Source organism: Lentinus tigrinus, assembly GCF_003813185.1.
Source record: "Lentinus tigrinus ALCF2SS1-7 unplaced genomic scaffold L226scaffold_5, whole genome shotgun sequence".
Taxonomy (NCBI): domain Eukaryota; kingdom Fungi; phylum Basidiomycota; class Agaricomycetes; order Polyporales; family Polyporaceae; genus Lentinus; species Lentinus tigrinus.
In genome coordinates this window covers 160,753-178,835 of record NW_027137914.1, presented here as the reverse complement: position 1 = coordinate 178,835, position 18,083 = coordinate 160,753, and the positions used below count along the sequence as shown (strand labels likewise).

At 57.0% G+C, this 18,083-nt stretch overlaps 6 protein-coding genes across 6 annotated transcripts; 3 read left to right on the top strand and 3 right to left on the bottom strand.

The window, feature by feature from the left end:
* Positions 1-2,964: 2,964 nt before the first annotated feature.
* On the top strand, positions 2,965-6,352 carry L226DRAFT_567799 (uncharacterized protein; the record flags this gene model as incomplete). The annotated part of the gene is made up of 12 exons (XM_067684079.1): positions 2,965-3,094; positions 3,157-3,664; positions 3,727-4,129; positions 4,197-4,417; positions 4,470-4,502; positions 4,559-4,820; positions 4,886-5,314; positions 5,365-5,648; positions 5,719-5,751; positions 5,805-5,863; positions 5,927-6,157; positions 6,219-6,352. The coding sequence occupies 12 exons, from the start codon at positions 2,965-2,967 to the stop codon at positions 6,350-6,352; spliced, it is 2,727 nt and encodes a 908-aa protein (XP_067538679.1).
* Positions 6,353-8,211: 1,859 nt separating this feature from the next.
* On the bottom strand, positions 8,212-8,951 carry L226DRAFT_457820 (uncharacterized protein; the record flags this gene model as incomplete). Its single annotated transcript, XM_067675402.1, has 4 exons — positions 8,212-8,264; positions 8,319-8,445; positions 8,511-8,586; positions 8,650-8,951. The coding sequence occupies 4 exons, from the start codon at positions 8,949-8,951 to the stop codon at positions 8,212-8,214; spliced, it is 558 nt and encodes a 185-aa protein (XP_067538678.1).
* Positions 8,952-9,208: 257 nt separating this feature from the next.
* Positions 9,209-10,177, top strand: L226DRAFT_283455 (uncharacterized protein). Its single transcript, XM_067673576.1, has one exon. It carries the CDS (start codon positions 9,466-9,468, stop codon positions 10,027-10,029), a length of 564 nt encoding a protein of 187 aa, XP_067538677.1. The 5' UTR covers positions 9,209-9,465; the 3' UTR covers positions 10,030-10,177.
* A 638-nt stretch (positions 10,178-10,815) lies between these two features.
* Positions 10,816-12,112, bottom strand: L226DRAFT_502450 (uncharacterized protein). Its single transcript, XM_067677881.1, has 3 exons — positions 11,861-12,112; positions 11,642-11,799; positions 10,816-11,593 (listed from the first exon to the last, which is right to left on the bottom strand). Exons 1-3 carry the CDS (start codon positions 11,942-11,944, stop codon positions 11,104-11,106), a joined length of 732 nt encoding a protein of 243 aa, XP_067538676.1. The 5' UTR covers positions 11,945-12,112; the 3' UTR covers positions 10,816-11,103.
* Positions 12,113-12,471: 359 nt separating this feature from the next.
* On the bottom strand, positions 12,472-15,759 carry L226DRAFT_480730 (uncharacterized protein). Its single transcript, XM_067676899.1, has 6 exons — positions 15,451-15,759; positions 15,066-15,401; positions 13,529-15,003; positions 13,344-13,476; positions 12,736-13,283; positions 12,472-12,653 (listed from the first exon to the last, which is right to left on the bottom strand). The coding sequence occupies exons 1-6, from the start codon at positions 15,644-15,646 to the stop codon at positions 12,498-12,500; spliced, it is 2,844 nt and encodes a 947-aa protein (XP_067538675.1). The 5' UTR covers positions 15,647-15,759; the 3' UTR covers positions 12,472-12,497.
* Positions 15,760-15,888: 129 nt separating this feature from the next.
* Positions 15,889-17,316, top strand: L226DRAFT_480728 (uncharacterized protein). The gene is made up of 4 exons (XM_067676898.1): positions 15,889-16,104; positions 16,169-16,227; positions 16,290-16,365; positions 16,419-17,316. The coding sequence occupies exons 1-4, from the start codon at positions 15,922-15,924 to the stop codon at positions 17,013-17,015; spliced, it is 915 nt and encodes a 304-aa protein (XP_067538674.1). The 5' UTR covers positions 15,889-15,921; the 3' UTR covers positions 17,016-17,316.
* The last annotated feature ends 767 nt before the right edge of the window (positions 17,317-18,083 follow it).

The window sequence follows — 18,083 nt, the reverse complement described above, 5'->3', positions numbered from 1 at the left end:
AGCCAATTGAAGTAGTCCAGTTGCATAGGCGGACAGGCTCGAGCCACAGTGGAGGAGCGCGAGCTCAGTTGTACACTCGACAAACCTAGTGGGTAGAGTACATATATGGATTCGGTACCGAGGCCAGACTCTGGGCGGAGCGCGTATTCCCACTGGGGGCGGGATTTGACTCCGCAAGGTCCTTCAGGGAAGAAATCGTGCACACCACCGCATCGAATGATCCGCGAGAGGCAGACGCTCTCACCGTGGGCTGCCAACTCCAACCACGATATATTTATCGGCATTCAGTAGCCGGCGCCCTTGCCTTTGGCCTGCCAAGTTGGGCGGGTCTTCGATGATCAGGGCGTTGCCGGTCTGTGGCACCACAGCCTCTGGCTTGTTCCCCGGATCTGCTTCTAAAGCCTCCGAGCGGCCAGGTGGACGGCTGACCCACGGGCTGGTACGCGCAGCTGGCCTTATAAGGGAGCGTCTAGGAAAGGTATGTAAGAACGAACTATAGCGGCAGGAGGCGCGTAGACGTAACCGCAGGATAATGGGGGTCACGAAAGTCCGTGGTCGTCGCCCGTTCTAGGCACCACTCGAAGAGGGTGTTGGATACTTCTGGCAAGGGTAGGCGGTGCCGAGCCCTGATTCCAGGCGTCCCGTATCGCACCGCCGACTTCGCTTCTTCCAAGCGGATGCTGGACAGAACGCAAGCTGACCCTTTACCGCCAGAACAGGCCCGCGCGCCGGTCCCAGAACCAGAGAAGTCGAGATCGATGGACCTCGCGTCTGATAAGCCACTAGCCAGGAAAACAATTAAATACACGTTTACGCAATGCACTGAGCGTGAGGAACCATCGGATGGAGAAACGGGAGCACCTTGACGACTGTGCCCTCGGAGCGGAAGCCGCGGTATCCCGGCGCGGATGGTCGGAGATGGAGGAGAGCATATGCTCTCCTCATGTCGCCACAGAAAGTTCGTCGACATGAGCGGTGGAACACACCGTCGTGAGCGTCGGAAGACTAGCGGAGCCAAGAATCTGGTAAACCACCGTGACGGATCGTACCTCACTCAGAAGGGCAAGAGAGGTGGCATTCTTGTCAGACGGAGGGCGTCCCAGCCGCAAGGCCCTGAAAACATGTAAACAGGACTCCATCGTGTTCATATACCCTGAGATTGTCGCCTACTACACTCCATGTCAGGATGCACTTTGAACTCGACATCTGTCAAACGGACGGCCCTGAGTACGACTTAAGGTATAACATATGAGAACCAGACCGCGTCATCGTGACGCTCACTGACCCATGTCTGGAAGCCCGCTCGCACAGATACGTTCACGGCGGAGAACACAAGCTGTAGGATTGAATATTGAATACTCGCGAGCCGTCGGGGTCGACCACGTGTACAAGGCCTACCGGCCCTGCGGTACCAAAGTATAAAGTTTCCAATACGTCGAAGGGCTTATCCCGCCGACCTTGAGAATATGGCCTCGGGTGGTGTGATCCTGGTCCATTCGTACGAGTGAACTTGCCCCTAACGGGTATGCGTAGGCGCAAGCTCACGACGACTTCCTCCTTGATCGCCAAGGGCTTCAATGCCTACATGAAACGCGGGCGGACAATGAGGTCTCCGCGCGCGGATGCATGAAATGACCGGGGTTAGACTTGTACGAAGACTCCCAAAGGGCGACGTAGTAGCCTTCTAGTGTGGAGGAAGGGCGCCTTGCGGCGGAGGGGTGCCTTATGTCGTCGGAGATAACAAAAGGAGGGCACATCTGGTATTTTTGTCCCAGGGAAGCGCGTGAGAACGGGAGCCTCGCACCTTTGTAGGGCGGACTTTGACAGGCGTCCTCGAGAGCAAAGATGGAGGTCATGTTGAGCTGCGGAATGGTCAGCAAGAGAACATTTGTCCAGCAGAGGGCGTCGAGAGCCCGGGGGAGAGGTGCAGCGACGGAAATGGTGACGCTCGGGAGGGAGACGGCGGCCGACGACGGATTCTGCCCCAGAAGAGCGCCGCAGTGGATGCCGAGGAAACCAATTGAATGCGGATGTTTCCCTCTGAATTGTCGGTTGGCAACCTGTGCAATAGTCGTGGGCATAACTCTCCCGGTGCCCAGCTGGTGTGGTTCGTGGGACACCTGCTGAATGCTTGGGAGTGTGGAGGGCTGGCGGGTGCCCCGAGGGGACGTATGTACCTAGGTTCGCGAGGACATACGTCCGCGACATACGGTGTTCCTGTCAGTGGGTGCTGGTGGGACGTAGAGCTGTGATAAGTTGGGGGTCGAGATGCCGGAGGAGGATAGCCACGCTGTCGCGGTGGACTTCAGCGCGTGAATCTCGGTCTGCGCTCGCTTACGGCTAGTGCAGGACGTGACAGGCCACCAATCGCCTGGCGGCCCTCGAACAGCTGCGACAGAAGACATCATCCCATCTTGTTTCCTGAGGTCACAGAGCACTTCCCGGCACCGTTCTCACACCCTCTCCCCCAGATGCACCACCTGTGGAGAGTCCAGGCGCTCAGTACGGCTTTTATTCTCGTCCACTCTCGACCAGGACTCGCCGCCACCACGGCGTTGCTGACATCAGGGTTTACGAGTTTAGGTCGTTGAGGGTGCCCACAAATCCCTTCGTCCCTGCACGCGCGGTATACGTCCCCACCGACGGAAGTTTATCGCTCTTGATCTCGAGGCGATTACCGAGGTTGCAAGGCAAATCGCGACAACCTGTCGTCGCTGAGCACTTCCCATACTGGTGAGTCTGCACGTCGTGAGGAATTTGTCAGAGTTACTGAAATCTTCCAGGCTTCTAGCAGATCCATCTGCGCGCCTCAGGTTAACTCTTACCGTGGGTATGGGAGGGGCCGCTCTGGCTTCATAGGACCTCCCTCGCGTGGTTTTCATATCTATCCAGTCCCTCTTGAACTCCCCATGTTTTGACGCCGCCAGTCCCTTGTCTACTTCGCCTCCCCCCCCTCCCCCCGACATGGTCGCTAGCTCTAACGGCGATCTCTATACCCCTTTCCCGCATATGATCGAAGAGGGCATCCAATCCAGCGAAGAAGGTTCGGATCTCCATTCTCCAGTGTTCGAGGCGTCCTACGCAACGCCAGACGGTACGTACACGTTATCTCGTTGCAGCGCACTCAGGGTTCACATGTCTGATTGGCGTAAAAAGCCCGGTATCACCTTGGTCACTTCGACTACGATGTCTCTGGCCAGCTGTTACCGCCCCCGTCGACGTTTGACGCTCGCTATCCCGTCCCGGCCGTGGTTCCGCACTCCCGAGATCCCCATATCTTGGAGACACTACAACCCCCGAGCCCTCCAACCATGCAATACCATCCACAGCCCCCTCATTCTCCTGCCGACCTGTCTCTTCATGGACACCCGATGCTTGAATTAGGTCGTCTTCACCCGGGTGCCATGAATCCCATCGCGGAATATTCTATGCATTTATCGCAACCTCCTCGTATTCCAGAACAACAGGTTCGAATGTCTGCTGATCCAATGCAATCGCTTCCCTCTCGACAACCAACCACAATCCTCTCGGCAGAGCAGAAGCCCCAGATTGCCCTGCCGTCCTCGTCTGGTCCCGTGAGGAGCAACCCGTCGGGCAGCAACTCATCTTCGACTCGACCGCCCAGAAGAGAGGCCTCCACCGTCGTCATTGCTTGCCGGCAATGGTGAGTAGCTCAATCGTCTTCGTCATGCGACCTGGGTCGCCCTTAATTTGTTGACATCCCAGCCGCGCACGGAAGATTCGTTGCGACTCTACTCGTCCCAACTGTCATAATTGCCTCCGAAGGAATAACGATTGCGAGTACGACGCTGTTCCAAAGAGGCGAGGACCAGACAAGCGGCCGGGGACGAGGCAACGTTCCTGCAAGAAACGCCCGCCGGATGCAGAGCCGGCCTCCGCGCAAGCAAAGAAGAAGCGGAAGACTAGTGCAGAGGGTGAGAGCGATGTGCTCTCGTTCGATGTCAAAGTGAAGGAGAACGTAACAGGCGGTGCTAGGAGAGGCCAACTCTCGTCGCGAAGCGCCATGGATGACATGAATGCGATCCACATCCCTCCGCCGCCAGGTCAGTTGTATATCGACACCTCGATACCTTCGCGCGGCACAGGGCCCGACTCAATATACCCTAAAGTGAGCTTTTCATCTATGCCGTCTTCGGATAATATTCGACGACGAGTATTTATTCAGTCGCGGTTAGGATGAGCTCTCACCATCGTTTCGTCGCCCTTCAGTGATGGATCCCAACGATCCCAAGTCATTCGCTCGACCCATCGACGTCAATGTTTCCCGACAACATGAAGAACCTCACAAGCTCGCATATATACCACTCTCTCCTCCTATTTCTCCTCTTGATCACAATTCTCTCTACTGGTGGGACGACCTTCTCGACCTCTACAGTTCTACGTCACGCGAACAAGCGTCGGTATTTTTTGCCTCTTCTCGCCGGATTGTCGCTGATGGCATCTTACAGTATGAATGATATCTTTGCAGACCTTCACTCTCTGTACGTCCGATGTTTGTGACTTCTCGTTGAGCTTCTGGCTGACTCTTGCTCAACAGTTTCACCACCACCAGCTATTGGCTCTCCTTCATTAATGTAGAACTATTCTTTCGGGACCTGCGTGACCCCAGCTCGCGTGCTCGCATGCAGTCCCTCGTAATGTCCGCGCTTGCGATGGCGATGCTGATGAAGTCCAGCGAGATCGAGCTCGGCAGCAGCGGTCGTGAGATCGCCCTGACCCTCCGGGATCGAGCAAGGGCGTGTCTCGAGCATGCATGCAACACCAGAGCTCCTGACTACCAAATGGCTGGCGCTGCACTCGTACGCACCTCGAACTGTGCCTCTCATTCGATCCACTGTCACTCACACCTGCCGTTCGTTCCCAGATCCTTGCCTTGTTCGAGACGTCTTGCCACCCGCTCTACTCACCTGACCAGGCGAGCAGCGCGCTGCAGCTCCTCGACCGCATCATCCGTGCCTTGTCGCTCTACTCGATGGACCGGGACGATCCCTTTGCGAGTCGTTTTGATGCCCGTTCGGTCCCCGTCGTATACATGCTTGACGGATATCGCCGTCCGGTGCGGTGTTCCTGCATGGTCTATCCTCCCACCCCAGGCTCTCCGACCTTCCCCGACCATCTCTCCTACTCGTCATCATACGCACCCTGGGATCCTAACTGGCTTGATGTGGACATCCGGAAAGAGGAATGCCGTCGCCTTTGCTGGTGCGCCCTGACGCTAGTGTCCGCCTACACGGCGCACTGTTCCGCGTTCCATACAGAGCCCGTTGAGCTCAACCTTACGGAACCTTCTAACGTGAGTCAGACAAGGCTTGATCGGCGTTATAGGCTAACACGTGGCGGCAGTATGCCCTCCTCTTCCCTGGAGAAGCCTGTGACCGCATGGGAGGCCCTCAGCAAGCGTCGGGCCAGTCGCCGAAGGAGTCCGTCTGGGCTCTATACTGCCGAAGCATGCTGTTGTGGAACAGCTGCAGCTGCATACAACGGGACGAATCCCTCACGACCGACGAACGCGCCAAGCTCGCTATCAGCGCGTTCCAAGAGGCGCAGCAAATCCAGGATGCTCTGGAGATGCACGTGTGCAACCACGACACCGGGCTAAAGTACGTCTGCCGGGAGTACCTGTACAAGTGCGTCTTCTATCCCTGCCTTCCCTGCCTTCCCTTACGTGCACGACTGACGTTACTGAACTGTCTATAGTACTCGTATGACCATTACGTACGAGCTTCGCCGGTATGTTACCTCCCAATCCGTCCGGTTTTTCCCAAGCCGACTGCCTCTAGCAGACTGCAAGACGGTGATATCCCTGCACCCATGTTCAACCGCCGGCAAGCCGAAGAGTGGCGTGAGTGTATGGGAGTTCCAAGACTGTCCACCTGAAACTGATCAATGCTCTCATGTTCCGCAGTCACGTACCAGGCTCAAGTTGCACACCGAGTCAAGGAATCCGTTCTCCAGCTGGGCGAGACACAGGGCCACCTGCTCTCCCGTCGTCCGTTCCAGGTGACGTGGTTCTCCAGCCAGGTGGCCATCTGCTTGGGGCTGTGGGAGTTCGACCACAGGCTCATCAATGCGCTCGAGCTCGCGAAGACGTTCCTCATCCCCCTCGACGTCCTCAATGCTCTCTGGCCTTGCCCAGGTATGGCTCGTTTTTCCAATAACCTCTCGCTTCCGCCGTGGCTCACACGGCGCTCATACAGAGCAGCGCATGCGTAGGGATGAGCTGCGTCAGCGTCTCGAGGCAGTCTGCCTGGCGGCCGGGCTCCCTGCTCCTCTCCCGAAAGAGCTCACGCTGCCGCCGATCCTCCAACGCACCTTGAATTCTGGAATCTAGTTCTATCTCGTCCTTGTTATCATCATCGTCGCCATTGCCATCGCCACGCAATATGTGGCCTATACCACGGCTCGCTCTGGTCTTTGTGTACATCTATGCCATCGTCCCTCGTTCACGTTCCATTTGCTCTGCCGACCCGCTCTTTCTGACCTGACCAGATGTTGATTGCTTGTAGCCTAACCCTACGCGTCTGTATCATCTTCCACGCTCCTTCTCGTGTCATATACGAATTGTTGCTTTGTTGGACCATCCTAATCGCCCCTCTCCGTTATCATGTATGCTTACTTCTCTCTATCTTTTGGATACCTCTTACCCTGTGATTACCCTGCGAAGCTATTGGTACTGCACTGTGCGTCTAGCTCTTTAATACTAGGTCCGTACGTATTACCGGAGGAGACAAACTCTACTTCCACGCTGAGAGCTCTCCGCCCCATCGTCTGCATTTACCCACCAGGCAGGTGATACCGCTCGCCTTCCCGCTTTCGCACGACCCATAATAATGACCTAAGGTTATATGGTACATATCGCCAAACTGACACGAGCCTATCGCGGAAGCGAAAAAGCGCGAAGCGAGCGAAGAGCCTGAGGTACCGTGCACATCATGACATACCTCCAGATGAATCGCGCGAGAAGAACACCTCCCGCGGCGACTCTTCGCAGCCGGGGCTGCAGGGTGCCGCGAGCCGGAGCATCCGCGCAGCACCGTAGTTGCGAGAAATCAAACACGACTGAATGTCGAGTCCCAGCAGTCCGCGGCATCAGCGAGAGCGATGTAGGCAGGTGGCGGACCGCAGTCAGCATGCTGGGAGGCGCAAGAGCTAGAGCTTAAAGAGCATGGGTTCCGTCGCCTCTTGCCCAGCGTCGACCTGCAGTTCCCGTTGACGAACCAACCGTGCGAGGGCACGCACGCTGGTGCGAAATTCGTCGCGTGGACACTCTTGCCATCCCGGACGCCAGCGGAGCGTGTCGAGAAGAACGCATGGCAAGTTTCAAGATTGCGGAGAGCTCTCGCGCCAGCACGGACTGTGGTCTGGTGGTCCAGGGTATCGGTGCCATGCGCCCGAGAGCTGGAACATGCACCAGGTGCACTGCGTGAGTGCTGCGTGAGTGACCCATGTAACGCGATGTTCTCGCATCGACGTTCCCAACAATGTGTTACTCATACATAGTAATTTTCGGGCTTGACCGTCACCGAGGAGCGGCTGGCTCAGTGAGACCTCGATGATGTCAGTCTGGGTGGCTGCAATAACGTGCTCGTTTACACACACCACTTGTACTCACGGTCCCGAGGCGTCGGAGGGGTAGACTCGGACAACGTGTACAGCGGTCCCGAGACACGCGGGAATGACTCGGGCGGCGTGTAAGATGAGCTGTCGGTCCCAGCTGTAGACCGTAATATCCGGCGTATCCATGCATCCTCCAACTCCAGGGCCTCCAGGCCAGAGTGTGTACGATGAGTATCGACAGAAGTGCTATTGATGGTCAGGTAGAGGTACGTGGACAATGCAGACTATCTACGGTGATGATAACAATTATACATATGCGTACATGACTTTCGGTGGCCGACTAGATGGAACAATATGTATGGCTGAATAGCAGTAATTATAGATTATAGTGTAGGTGTAGTGTAGATGCAAGGAGCATGACCCGAAGACCTGCGGGGGAGTGATGGGACAATGCGGATGCAGAGCAGCGACATGAGGGACGGACGAGACTCGCTCGTTCCAGCACAGGACCAATGATGATGTGTGCAGCAAGATGAGGGGTGGGTGATCTATCTAGGGCATGACGAGCGGGGTGACGGAGGCGGCGGTCAGAGAGGGGCAGGAACGTGGCGGGACATGGGCAGGTGGGCACCATCACAAATTATGCTGTTCGATGTGCCGCATGATGACTAGCGAGGCCAGTAGCTCTGTAGCGCCAGGGGTTAGTTCTCCCGGCATAATGCGGGACAGGATGGACTTACCTCCGACGAGATGGGGATACGCCTCCTCCACGGTGAGCATGCAGCCCGAAGAGCTGGAGTACTGGGGCTCTCCAGCCGGCTTCATGCTGTACGTCGCGACGTGGTAGTTGGTTTTCGCGTTTGTGCACTGGGACATGGCGCCAGGCGGTGAGCCACAATGACGGTAAGGACAGAATGGACAAAGGTGCGTACCTGCCACTCGCCATCGGCCTGCAGTGTCCAGCGGTACTCCTGGCCGTCAGCAGCCCTGAACTTCCGCGACTTTGAACTGCGAGCGCAGAAGCCAAGTGAGCATATAATTGCACGGAGGGAAGACGTGGTGGACACGCACCTGCTGAAGCCTGGCACCTTTGAGAGATAGTGGCCCATCTGGACGTGGTCACCGTCGCCGATCTTGACGGTTCCAAGCGCGTTATTTGGGCCAAAATCCAGTGTGGCCAGCGGTACGAGAAGACCACCACGGCCGCCGGCCGCGCGCGAAGAGAGGTCGTAGATGATGTACGCGGTATGGTGCGCGTCGCGAAGAGTCTGCTTGAGGCTGAGATGCATGCGGTTGTGGAGGTCGACAAAGTCGGAGCCGCCAATTTTGCCGGTGGTGTCCTCAAGAAAGAAGGGGAGGCCGAAATTTGTCATTGTCGCGGGGATGTGTCGGGAGGGGATATACGCGTCGGGTGGTGGTGCGATTACTGTAGAGAAGCGACGAGACGCGAGCAGTAGTATTACGGGGCGTCGGAAAGTAGGCGGTGGTATTAGAAGGAGAAGGAACGTAGGGCAGGAGAGTATTAGACGGACGAGCAGAGAGAGGGCCTGAGCTCGAACGTGCCCTGGCCGCGGGGTAAGGAGCGTGGAGGTGGAAGGGGGAAGGAGAGAAGAGGGCGAATATATGAGGAGGAGACAAGTGAGCGGGGTCGAAGATGGCGGAAGCGCGACTGCGGGCACACTAGCCGGAAATGGTGAAACGCACGACCCGTCCCTTGCGCCGCCGCGCACACAAGTAACAAGTTACAACCCGCCGGCTAGCCATGGCCAACGCTAACGAGATGCATCCTCCATCGATCTTCACGGCCACCCGAGCTCTCCTCGCGACCAGGCCACACACGACGCGCGATGAACATCCAGGTATACAGACCAAGGGGAGTTAAGGCGCATGCGAGCGCAGGTGGCCCTGACGTGCGCCGTGTGTCAATCTTTAGCAATCGCAAAGGCGTTCGGAACGTTTTGCCCTCTTTTACCCTGTCGTCGCCACTCGCCGCGCGGCCTCATGAACGCGAAACGCCTGCAGCTGCAAGGGCCACAGAACGTGGCCTCGGCGTGGCCGTCGCGTGCGAGGGAGTCGGAGGAGGATGCCATGGCGATTGAATTTGCAGGCGATTGCGCTGTCTGCGTCTCTCTGACAGTGAAACGCAACCCGCCCGATTTCCTTTCCGAGGCTGCGCGCCCGCCGGGGTCGACGCCAGCCCGCCCTGGCCCAGGGCTGCCTGGCCAGAGCTACGCACATCAGCATGGTGGTTGCACATTGTGGCCAAGCCTCGCCCTCCTCCCGCCTGCTGTTGTGTTCAAGCGTCGCAACAGCCGACACGAGGCTATCGTCCCGCTCGCCTGCTTGCGCTGGCCATGGCCCATTCCTCTTTCAAACCTCCTTGCGCTGCGCCGCCTTCCACAAGTCCTCGCGGAGTTGGCACTAACCACGGCTAACAGACCCTTCATATAACACCAACTTGACCCCGATGGCCCCGGCATATTTAGCCTTTCTGAGCCTGCCGTGCGCCCTGCGCTGCCCTGCGGGTACCCGACCGCCTCGCCCACCGCACATGCCCATCTGAGCACTCCAGCATGTCCTGCATCATGCGGACTACAGGGCCTAACCGCATCGGCTTTCACAATATCGCCCGCGGTGCCCGTCTCCCACACCAGCCCTGCAAGGCACTTGCGACTCTCGTGTCATTCCAATGAATCGGATGTTTCGCGTCGTGACGCTCGCCGACCCTACAAATTCATTCCTGCCATATGCACCACGCGAGCACCGCCGTTCCAGCCCAAGCACGATGGCTTCCTCGCTTCGTCGCTTCAAGTCCTGATGGCTGCGCTCGCACGCAATTCCTCTTGGTCAGCGAAAGGTGTCGCTTGTGGCTTGCGAACGAGCCTTCTTCCCATCCGAGCTCCGCCCGCGGCCACTGCCCACCTAACTGCGAAGCCGAAGGCAGTCGTCCTCAACGACACTGATTGATGAAGGAACATCGCTTCGGTCGGACGTCCGCAGTCTCGAACCTGTCGCAAGCACCCTTGAGCTAGGCATCGTGAGGAGCATGATATTGAAGTGGTCTAGCACAGTGCGCACCGGGGGTAAGCTATACACCAAGGGTCAACGTTCAACTTCGATGCCCTCGACGTCAGGAGGTCAATACATGCGCCGAGCCATCTGCCAACACCCACGACAGTCGAAGGAAACAGCGGCTCTGATGTTCAAAATCAGCTACTGCTGTTGCGGTTATAGGTTCGCGGAAGCAAATTCGCATGCGGCATGCTTCTGGGAGCTACCCGACGACGACCGATTCTGATGCGTGGCTTCGACTTGCCAGACGCGACATATCCCATCAGACTGGCATAGTGGCATGTACACAGGATGACCTACAAGCATCCGCGACGACTTGGGTGGACCCGGGGGCGGGGGGAGTGGTGGTGCCAGATAGTGATCAGTACACTGTACGTATGCTGGAGTTTGGGGACGCATCGCGGATTACCAAAAGGCACAGCACAGAAAAGAAACAGAAACATACAAGTCCTCTTAATCCCTACCCCACCGCGTTCCCGACGGTCTGTCTCTCCTGGAGTTGTCGTCCCATCGCCGGCGGGCCATCTCCCTCTCCCTTGCCCTTGCTTCTTCATCATACGCATCAAAGTCCCCCTTGCGGCGCGGTGGTGGGGAGCTCGAGCGGTCCCTCGCCCGATTCCCCGGACGATCCCACCGCCGCGGCGACCGCTCCTGCTCCCGCCGGCGAGGCGAGTGGGACCGACTGCGCGAGCGGGACCGTCCATGCCGCCGGTGGTCCTCGTCATCGCTAGACGCGTCACCCCGCTCTCGTCGACGCTCCGCACGTCTCTTTTCTTTCTTGAGTCGCTTCTCTTCCTTCTTCTGCGCCTTCCGCCGCCGCCTTTCTTCCTTGTCTGGATCGAGCGAGCCGTCTACGGACGTTGCTCTAACAGGCACAGCGATAGAATTTGCGCCGGTCCCTGCACCAGCAGACTCGCCAGCTTTAGCTCCTGGCGTGAAGCCCCTACAGTGAGATCAGCGTGGTGTATGAGGATATAGACACGTTACACACAGTGCAGCAGCCAAAGCCTCCGCTTCCGCCTCCTTAATCTGCCTTATCTCCTCCCTGCGCTGCTCCTCGGTTTGCGGCCCCTCCCTCTGATACCAGTGAATGTCCTTGTTCTTCTGCCACCGGCCGGTAGGCGCATTGATACTGTGTCCGAGATAGTTCTACCGGATGCCATAGCTCGAAATGTGCACATGAAACAGATTGGATGCATGCTTGACGTACCTCTCTGTCTTTGTCTTGCGCAACGTCCGACCACTTGAACTCCGCTTGCCCACCACGGGTTCCGCCACGCACAGGCTCAAACATAGCGGTTGATCAGAGTGTTTCGTGTCACAATCTAGCAACCAACGCAATCGGCGTCCGGAAGAGGCACACAAGCGGCGAAGATGAAGCAGTAATAGCAAGATGATACGAGCAAAGATGATGAGAACGACGTCACGGTTCAGAGGCACGTCCGACTTGTGTGTAAGAGCGTGCAACAGGTGGCGCACGAGCGTCTGTGTCGACATCAGACCCCCTTTCGGTAAGAAGGAACAATTCACAAGGGGCAACAGCCCTGGCCAGCTGCCCCGAGAATAGTTCGCCTCCGGCTGTCTGGAAGTGAGATGTCTACATCCAAGGCAACTTAGCGAGGTTACGACTGTCATACGTACCCGACGAACGTCCGCGGGTTGCAGTCGGTGGCAGTCGGGGTTGCGAACCCAAAAAACAACATACACCCGAGTCGATCTCGATGAATGCAACCTTCCTCAGCTACCTCATACATGCAAGAAGGGAATCTCGACGCCCATACTTGATACAGCCAACGCTAGACTCCGGACATCACACCTCCGACCCCCGGGGGCCGGGTGGGATCCAACTACAACGTCGCGCCCAACCCCAGCTTCGTCTTCTTCATGATCGCCGTAAGCGGTGCGGCCAGCCCACCCGACAGTCCGATGCGGTCGCCGTCTGACCAACCCATCGCGGCAAGCATCCTGAACCCGACATTTTTGTCGTCGATCTTAGCGGCGTCCTGTGTGGAAGCAACCGGCAGTCAGCTCGCAGCTCTCACGTTCGCAGTTGCTCGAACAAAGATCCACGGCAGGGAAACGCACCTTGCCGACAGCCTCGCCCTCGCGATGCTTCGCAAGAGATGTCGCCTTTCCTCTGCCCTTGCCATACCCGCCCGGGGCCTCCCAGCTGCCTCTCGTCACCTGGCGCATTATGTGCCGAATCTTGCCCTCGTTGATGCCTACCCCGCTATTCGACTTCTTGACGAGCGTCGTGTACCGCGCCTCGCCTTTCCCCTTGCTCTGGCTCTTCAGATTAAACGCCATTGCGAGCTCGTGCACCCGCTTGCGCGTGTCCTTGTCGCAAGGGGGTAGGGTCATCGTGTTCGAACCGCCGATGTTCTGCAGGAACCGGCGAATCTGCTGCTCGAGGTCGACGAAGTCCACGATGCGGTTGGGCAGATCTTCTGCAGCGCGTGCCGCCGCCAGCATGGCTTTCCGACCCTTCTTGCCACCCTTGTGCGACGCCATCGGGTCTGCGGCGAGCATTAGGCGGTCTAGCGCCCGCTTCTTCTTGTTCTCGGCCTTCTTCTGGCGATCCTTTTCCCATTGCTCTCGCAGCTCTGGAGGAAGGTGCTTGTCTTTACCGCGTTCTATGCGACATACATAAGTCAACGATGCTCGCATGCGGGAAGACCCGTTGGTACACGTACTAGCCGGCTGGAGCATGCTTGCGAAGACGTCGTCGTCGAGATCGAAGTCGCCGTTTTGTATGGCCTTGAACATATACTTCCTCGCCTTTCTACTGCCAGTGTTCAAAAGATGTGCATTGTCTGCAAGCAGCTCCTGTAGAAAATGTCAATCCCGACTCATACACAGCATGCATAGGGATGCGTACCTCAATATGATCAAGGTACTCCTCATCCTCGTCGGCCCAGGTCATCTCGATCGACATGGCCTCGTCGTCGCTGAAGTCCTCAGCCTTCGCCTTACCTTTACCCTTGCTGGAGCTGGCTCGCAATCGCTCGAGCCGCGCCTGGAAACCTCTCCTCGGGGTCTCGTCATCATCAGCGTCGTCGCTATCGTCATCGTCATCCTCCTCGTCCTCCTCGTCTTCGTCCTCCTCATCGTCGTCACTCTCTTCATCCTCTTCGACGTCCTCGTTCTCTTCTTCAACCTCTCCGATTAGGATGCGCTCCTCCGCACGGACGACTACTTCAACCTCTTCGTCCGATTCTTCGTCGCCATCGGCAGGTTGTCCCGCCTCCATACTTGCGATCTTGCTACTGCCCGCAAGTGCTCCTTCGGCCTCATCATCTTCGCTCTCCTCGGCAGACTCGGGCCCGCGCACCTCCTCCTCTTCGTCCTCTAGCTTCATACGTTCCATGTCCGCGACGTCGTCCATCGTGATGTGTCTCGAGCCCTCCGCGCTCATGCTGTGCACAAACCTCTTCATCGCAGACAAGTCGATGCCCTCGTCAAGCTCCATGCCGCCCATGTCGACAGAGAGCGCGTCAACATCGTCCTCCTCGTCCGAGGTGCCGAAGTTGACGTCCGAGTCGCCTCTACGCTGCTCGGCACGCCTAGGATCCTCTTCACGCAGCATCGCCTCCTCATGCATCGCGCCGAACGCTCCGAAGCCGCGCAACGACTTGCGACGCGCCTTGCGATTACGTTTCAGCAATGAGCGTGGAGTACCCACGCCAACCGGATGTAGACGACGAGTCTGCTTCTTCACGGTGGTCTTGTCGAAGGAAGAGAAGGTGACGGAGCCGAAGGTGGGTACAGGCAGTTCCTCGGGTTCCGGGGCTTGGATAGTGAAACCAATTGAGGCTGGAGGGGAAGGTGTCTTTGGCGATTCGTGTTCAGGGTACAAAGTACCCATCTCGATGGTGAGGGAAGGCTGTTGGGACGCGCTGCCAATCTCGACACCGGTGAGAATGGACGTGGACGGTAGAGGACCCATCGGAAAAGGCACAGGCCCTGTCGGGGGCGGTGATGCTTTGGTATTGCGTGGGTGTGGTGCGACATAGACGATCACTTCTTCGTCGTCCTCGGCGGCCTCTCCAAGTACGCCGCCATCCAATCTGTCGACTTGAATATGATTCGTGTGGTGGTGTACAACGCTCGAGGGCGTGGTGTCGACAAAAAAGCTGATAGACTCGTGCACATTTGTTACTTCCGTAACGGTTGACTTCTTTGCGGCAGCGGCATCGACTTGCGCCTGTATCTTCCCAATATCCGCGAAGTCGATTTCCTCCAGTTTCTCTTCACCTGCCTCGTCGCCAGATTGGTCCGGGGGTTTCTCGAGGGGATGGAATACTCGGAAGACCGCGTCAGCAGTCGGGACATGACTCTCTTCATCCCCGTCAACTGTGAAGACAAATGCATATGTTGGGGCACGTAATGGAGGATCACCTGAAGGGTTGACTTACCAGCAGCATCAGCGACAGTGTGAAATATATCCTCTTCGTTCTCGAACAGAGTCGCTGTGTAGGTCGATCGTACAAAAACGACTGGCTTCAGGAGGGGTCGGTCTTCATACAGCAACCTTGACAACGGCGCCCCAGCCTTGAGCTTCGAAGTCAAATTACGGCCGCCTCCATAAGGCATTGAGAAGCGATCCGGTTCGCCCCCTCTTCCTCTCCCGGAACCACGAGGGGAACCAAGTCCTCCGCGGAGATTCTTGAAAACATTGAAGGGCATAAAACCTCTCCCTCTCCCGCGACCTCGCGGTGTGCCACGAATGGGTGGAGGCGTGGGTGGATTGTCTAGACGGAAGGTGTTATGTTGGATAACTAGATGGGTGGTGGTACTCACTGCTCGGCCATTGCTGGATGGGCATATCAAACTCATCCATATACGCTGGACCTCCTCGACCACGGCCTCGACCTCGACCTCTGCCGTTACCACGGCCGCCTCTCCATCCGCCTCTTCCTCGAGCTCGAAAGGATTCTCCGTTGTCAAACGAGCCTCGGTGTCCTCCGCGGCCAGAGTTGTTCTTGCCTCGAGCCATCTAATAGATACAGCAGAGATTGAATTGTATGGATACAGCCAAAGATTGTCGATTCAGCAGAGCCAGAACAAAAGATACACAGCCAGAAGATTGATGATCGCAAGCAAGTCGCAAGAGCCCTAATCTAAGGCTTACTTCAAAACCAAAGTTGGAGTCTGACTGAAGACCGGTCCCTGCCGGACCGCATAGACGCTCATTGTGGAGGCTGCTGCGGTAATGCTGCGGTACCAGCACAACGCTACCGCACGCCAACCCGGTTGACCTCTTGTGTCTTGATGTTTCTTTCCTTGAACATTCTTACCTTTGCAATGACTGAGAAGGCAACACATGACCGCGTAAACCTTGCTCGGCTGGTCCGCAGGCTCGAGAAGACCGTCACGACGGAGAGTTGGACCGACAGTGCACCAGGGACGTCTTCCTCCACGCCAGCTTGGATCAGGACTAGGGGGACATTGCAGGTAAGCATCCATTCCCATCAAATCTTGCGCCGTAAGTATTCAGACACCCATGCACCATGCGCAGAAAGTCAAGCACGCACGCAGACTGCTGCAAAGTGTGGAATCTGAAGACAAGTCAACCTCGTGAGTAAATTCAAGTCTCTGGAGTGCGGGCCTCTCATGAATGAGCATATGACCTGCATTAGAGACGCAGAAATACGCTATGATGAACTTCGAAGAACTTTGGATCGCCTGGAGTCCCTCGTCGCTGAAGTGGATAAGGTAGTATGATGCATCACCTGCTTCCTCTCCCTCTCTCTGACAATTCACCACAGAGGATTTCTCCATCCATCTCACGTCCAACCCCAATACTGCCAACTATCCCACCGCCTCCGCCTCCGGTGGATGTTTCCACGTCAGCGGAAGATTCCCAGCCCGACGCCGAGGTCACGCCCCCCGACCCGACCGCGACATTGCTGCCGGCCGAGGAGTCTTCAGCTGCTGCAGCCCACGAACGACTTCTTAGTCCCTCCGACTCCCGCGCTTTCACAAGAGGTCCCATCAACCCAAGCGAATCCCTGCTTCCGCCTTCACTTCCCGCAGCCGCTGAGAAGTCCACGTCACCCGCCACCCCCGCATTCATGCAGAACTCCGCCGCCCTACAAGAGGAGCTCTCTGCGCAACTCGCACAAATGGCGACGCAGCTCAAACGCAATGCGATCCACTTTGCCGGTGCACTCGAGAAGGATAAAGCGGTTGTGTTGGAGACGCAGGAGAAGCTCGAACGCAACCACGACGTGATGTCGAAGGAGCGCGTGCGGCTGCGCGACCACCACTCGAAGAGTTGGGGTACCACTTGGATAACGATACTCAGCCTCCTGGTCGTACTCGTTGGGTTCATCATGACCTTCCTAGTCATCCGCATCACATAGCATACGTGACGTCTTCACTTGTGTAGCATGACGGTATTTATGACGTCCGCTGCTTTGCTTTCCGTCAGTATGTTCTACGTATCGACGTATACTTGTACCCGCCGCATAAGCGTCTGATATGGCGGACTCGGAATCCTCGGACCTGGGCGCAAACGTGTTCCTGGTTGACAGGAACATGGGTGGCCATTCCTAGTGTGGATTCAACTTCCCTTGCCTCAGTAGACCTGAGTAGCTATGGAAGGCGTGGCTGCGCCTGTATCAGGAGTTATAGCAATCGTTCATCGTCGTCCATCAGCCTGGTACGAGCTGGCACGGTTTTTCTCTTTCTTGTGTACGAGTTTCCGAGGTGTCCCAGAAGGTTCATCAGCAAAAGCAGTTCGGCTCCATCGGAACTATACGGTGCTATATGGAGTGATGGAGCCACGGAAAAGGCATCCCTCATACGGAGCCTCGGTCGCTCTGCTTATGTCATGGAGGAGACGCCGTCTCCATACAGAGGTCGGTGTCTCCATACGGAGACTGTCTCTCGATAGAGCTTGCTATACCCTTCGGAATCGCATTTTGTACGGTATATTACGAGGTCTATACCCCCTTCGAAGTGGTCGAAATTTGTTCGGTAGATAACTAACCCACATCCGGGACCCTGCGGTCCATGATGCTTGTCCGATCCGTGCACGCCGCTAACCAGTTCTTGCGGCATTAATCCCGTTTCCAAACCACGACTTTGCTTACTGATCAAGCAGCTCATAAACCCGCGGCCTACTTTGCATATGCATGGTTCGATACGTCGTCTCCGTTATGGCTGGATGAGAGGATGGACGTTCCGTATGGAGATTCGGTCTCTCGATGGAGATCGAGTCTCCGTACAACCACATACAGAGCCTCGGCCCTCCTCGTGGATCCGCTGGCCTCCGTACCTGACCAGGCAGAGTCTAGGTTCCCGCCAGGCCATTGGCGGAGCCATGGCCGACTTAGGCTCCATACGGAGTAAACCGCGTTTGCTGATGTTGCAGACCAGCTGGAGGCGCTCGGACCAACTTGACAATGTCGAGTGGGATCAGGAACGTT

Coding starts and splice junctions, on each gene's coding strand:
- L226DRAFT_283455 (XM_067673576.1), top strand. CDS start 9,466: ATGCGAGCGCAGGTGGCCCTGACGTGCGCCGTGTGTCAATCTTTAGCA.
- L226DRAFT_480730 (XM_067676899.1), bottom strand. CDS start 15,646: ATGGCTCGAGGCAAGAACAACTCTGGCCGCGGAGGACACCGAGGCTCG. Junction 15,402..15,450: donor CATCCAGCAATGGCCGAGCA/GTGAGTACCACC, acceptor CCTTCCGTCTAG/ACAATCCACCCACGCCTCCA. Junction 12,654..12,735: donor AGGGCGAGGCTGTCGGCAAG/GTGCGTTTCCCT, acceptor GCTTCCACACAG/GACGCCGCTAAGATCGACGA.
- L226DRAFT_480728 (XM_067676898.1), top strand. CDS start 15,922: ATGTTTCTTTCCTTGAACATTCTTACCTTTGCAATGACTGAGAAGGCA. Junction 16,105..16,168: donor GGACTAGGGGGACATTGCAG/GTAAGCATCCAT, acceptor CACCATGCGCAG/AAAGTCAAGCACGCACGCAG. Junction 16,366..16,418: donor TCGTCGCTGAAGTGGATAAG/GTAGTATGATGC, acceptor AATTCACCACAG/AGGATTTCTCCATCCATCTC.
- L226DRAFT_502450 (XM_067677881.1), bottom strand. CDS start 11,944: ATGTTTGAGCCTGTGCGTGGCGGAACCCGTGGTGGGCAAGCGGAGTTC. Junction 11,800..11,860: donor CGCAAGACAAAGACAGAGAG/GTACGTCAAGCA, acceptor GGCATCCGGTAG/AACTATCTCGGACACAGTAT. Junction 11,594..11,641: donor GAGGCTTTGGCTGCTGCACT/GTGTGTAACGTG, acceptor ATCTCACTGTAG/GGGCTTCACGCCAGGAGCTA.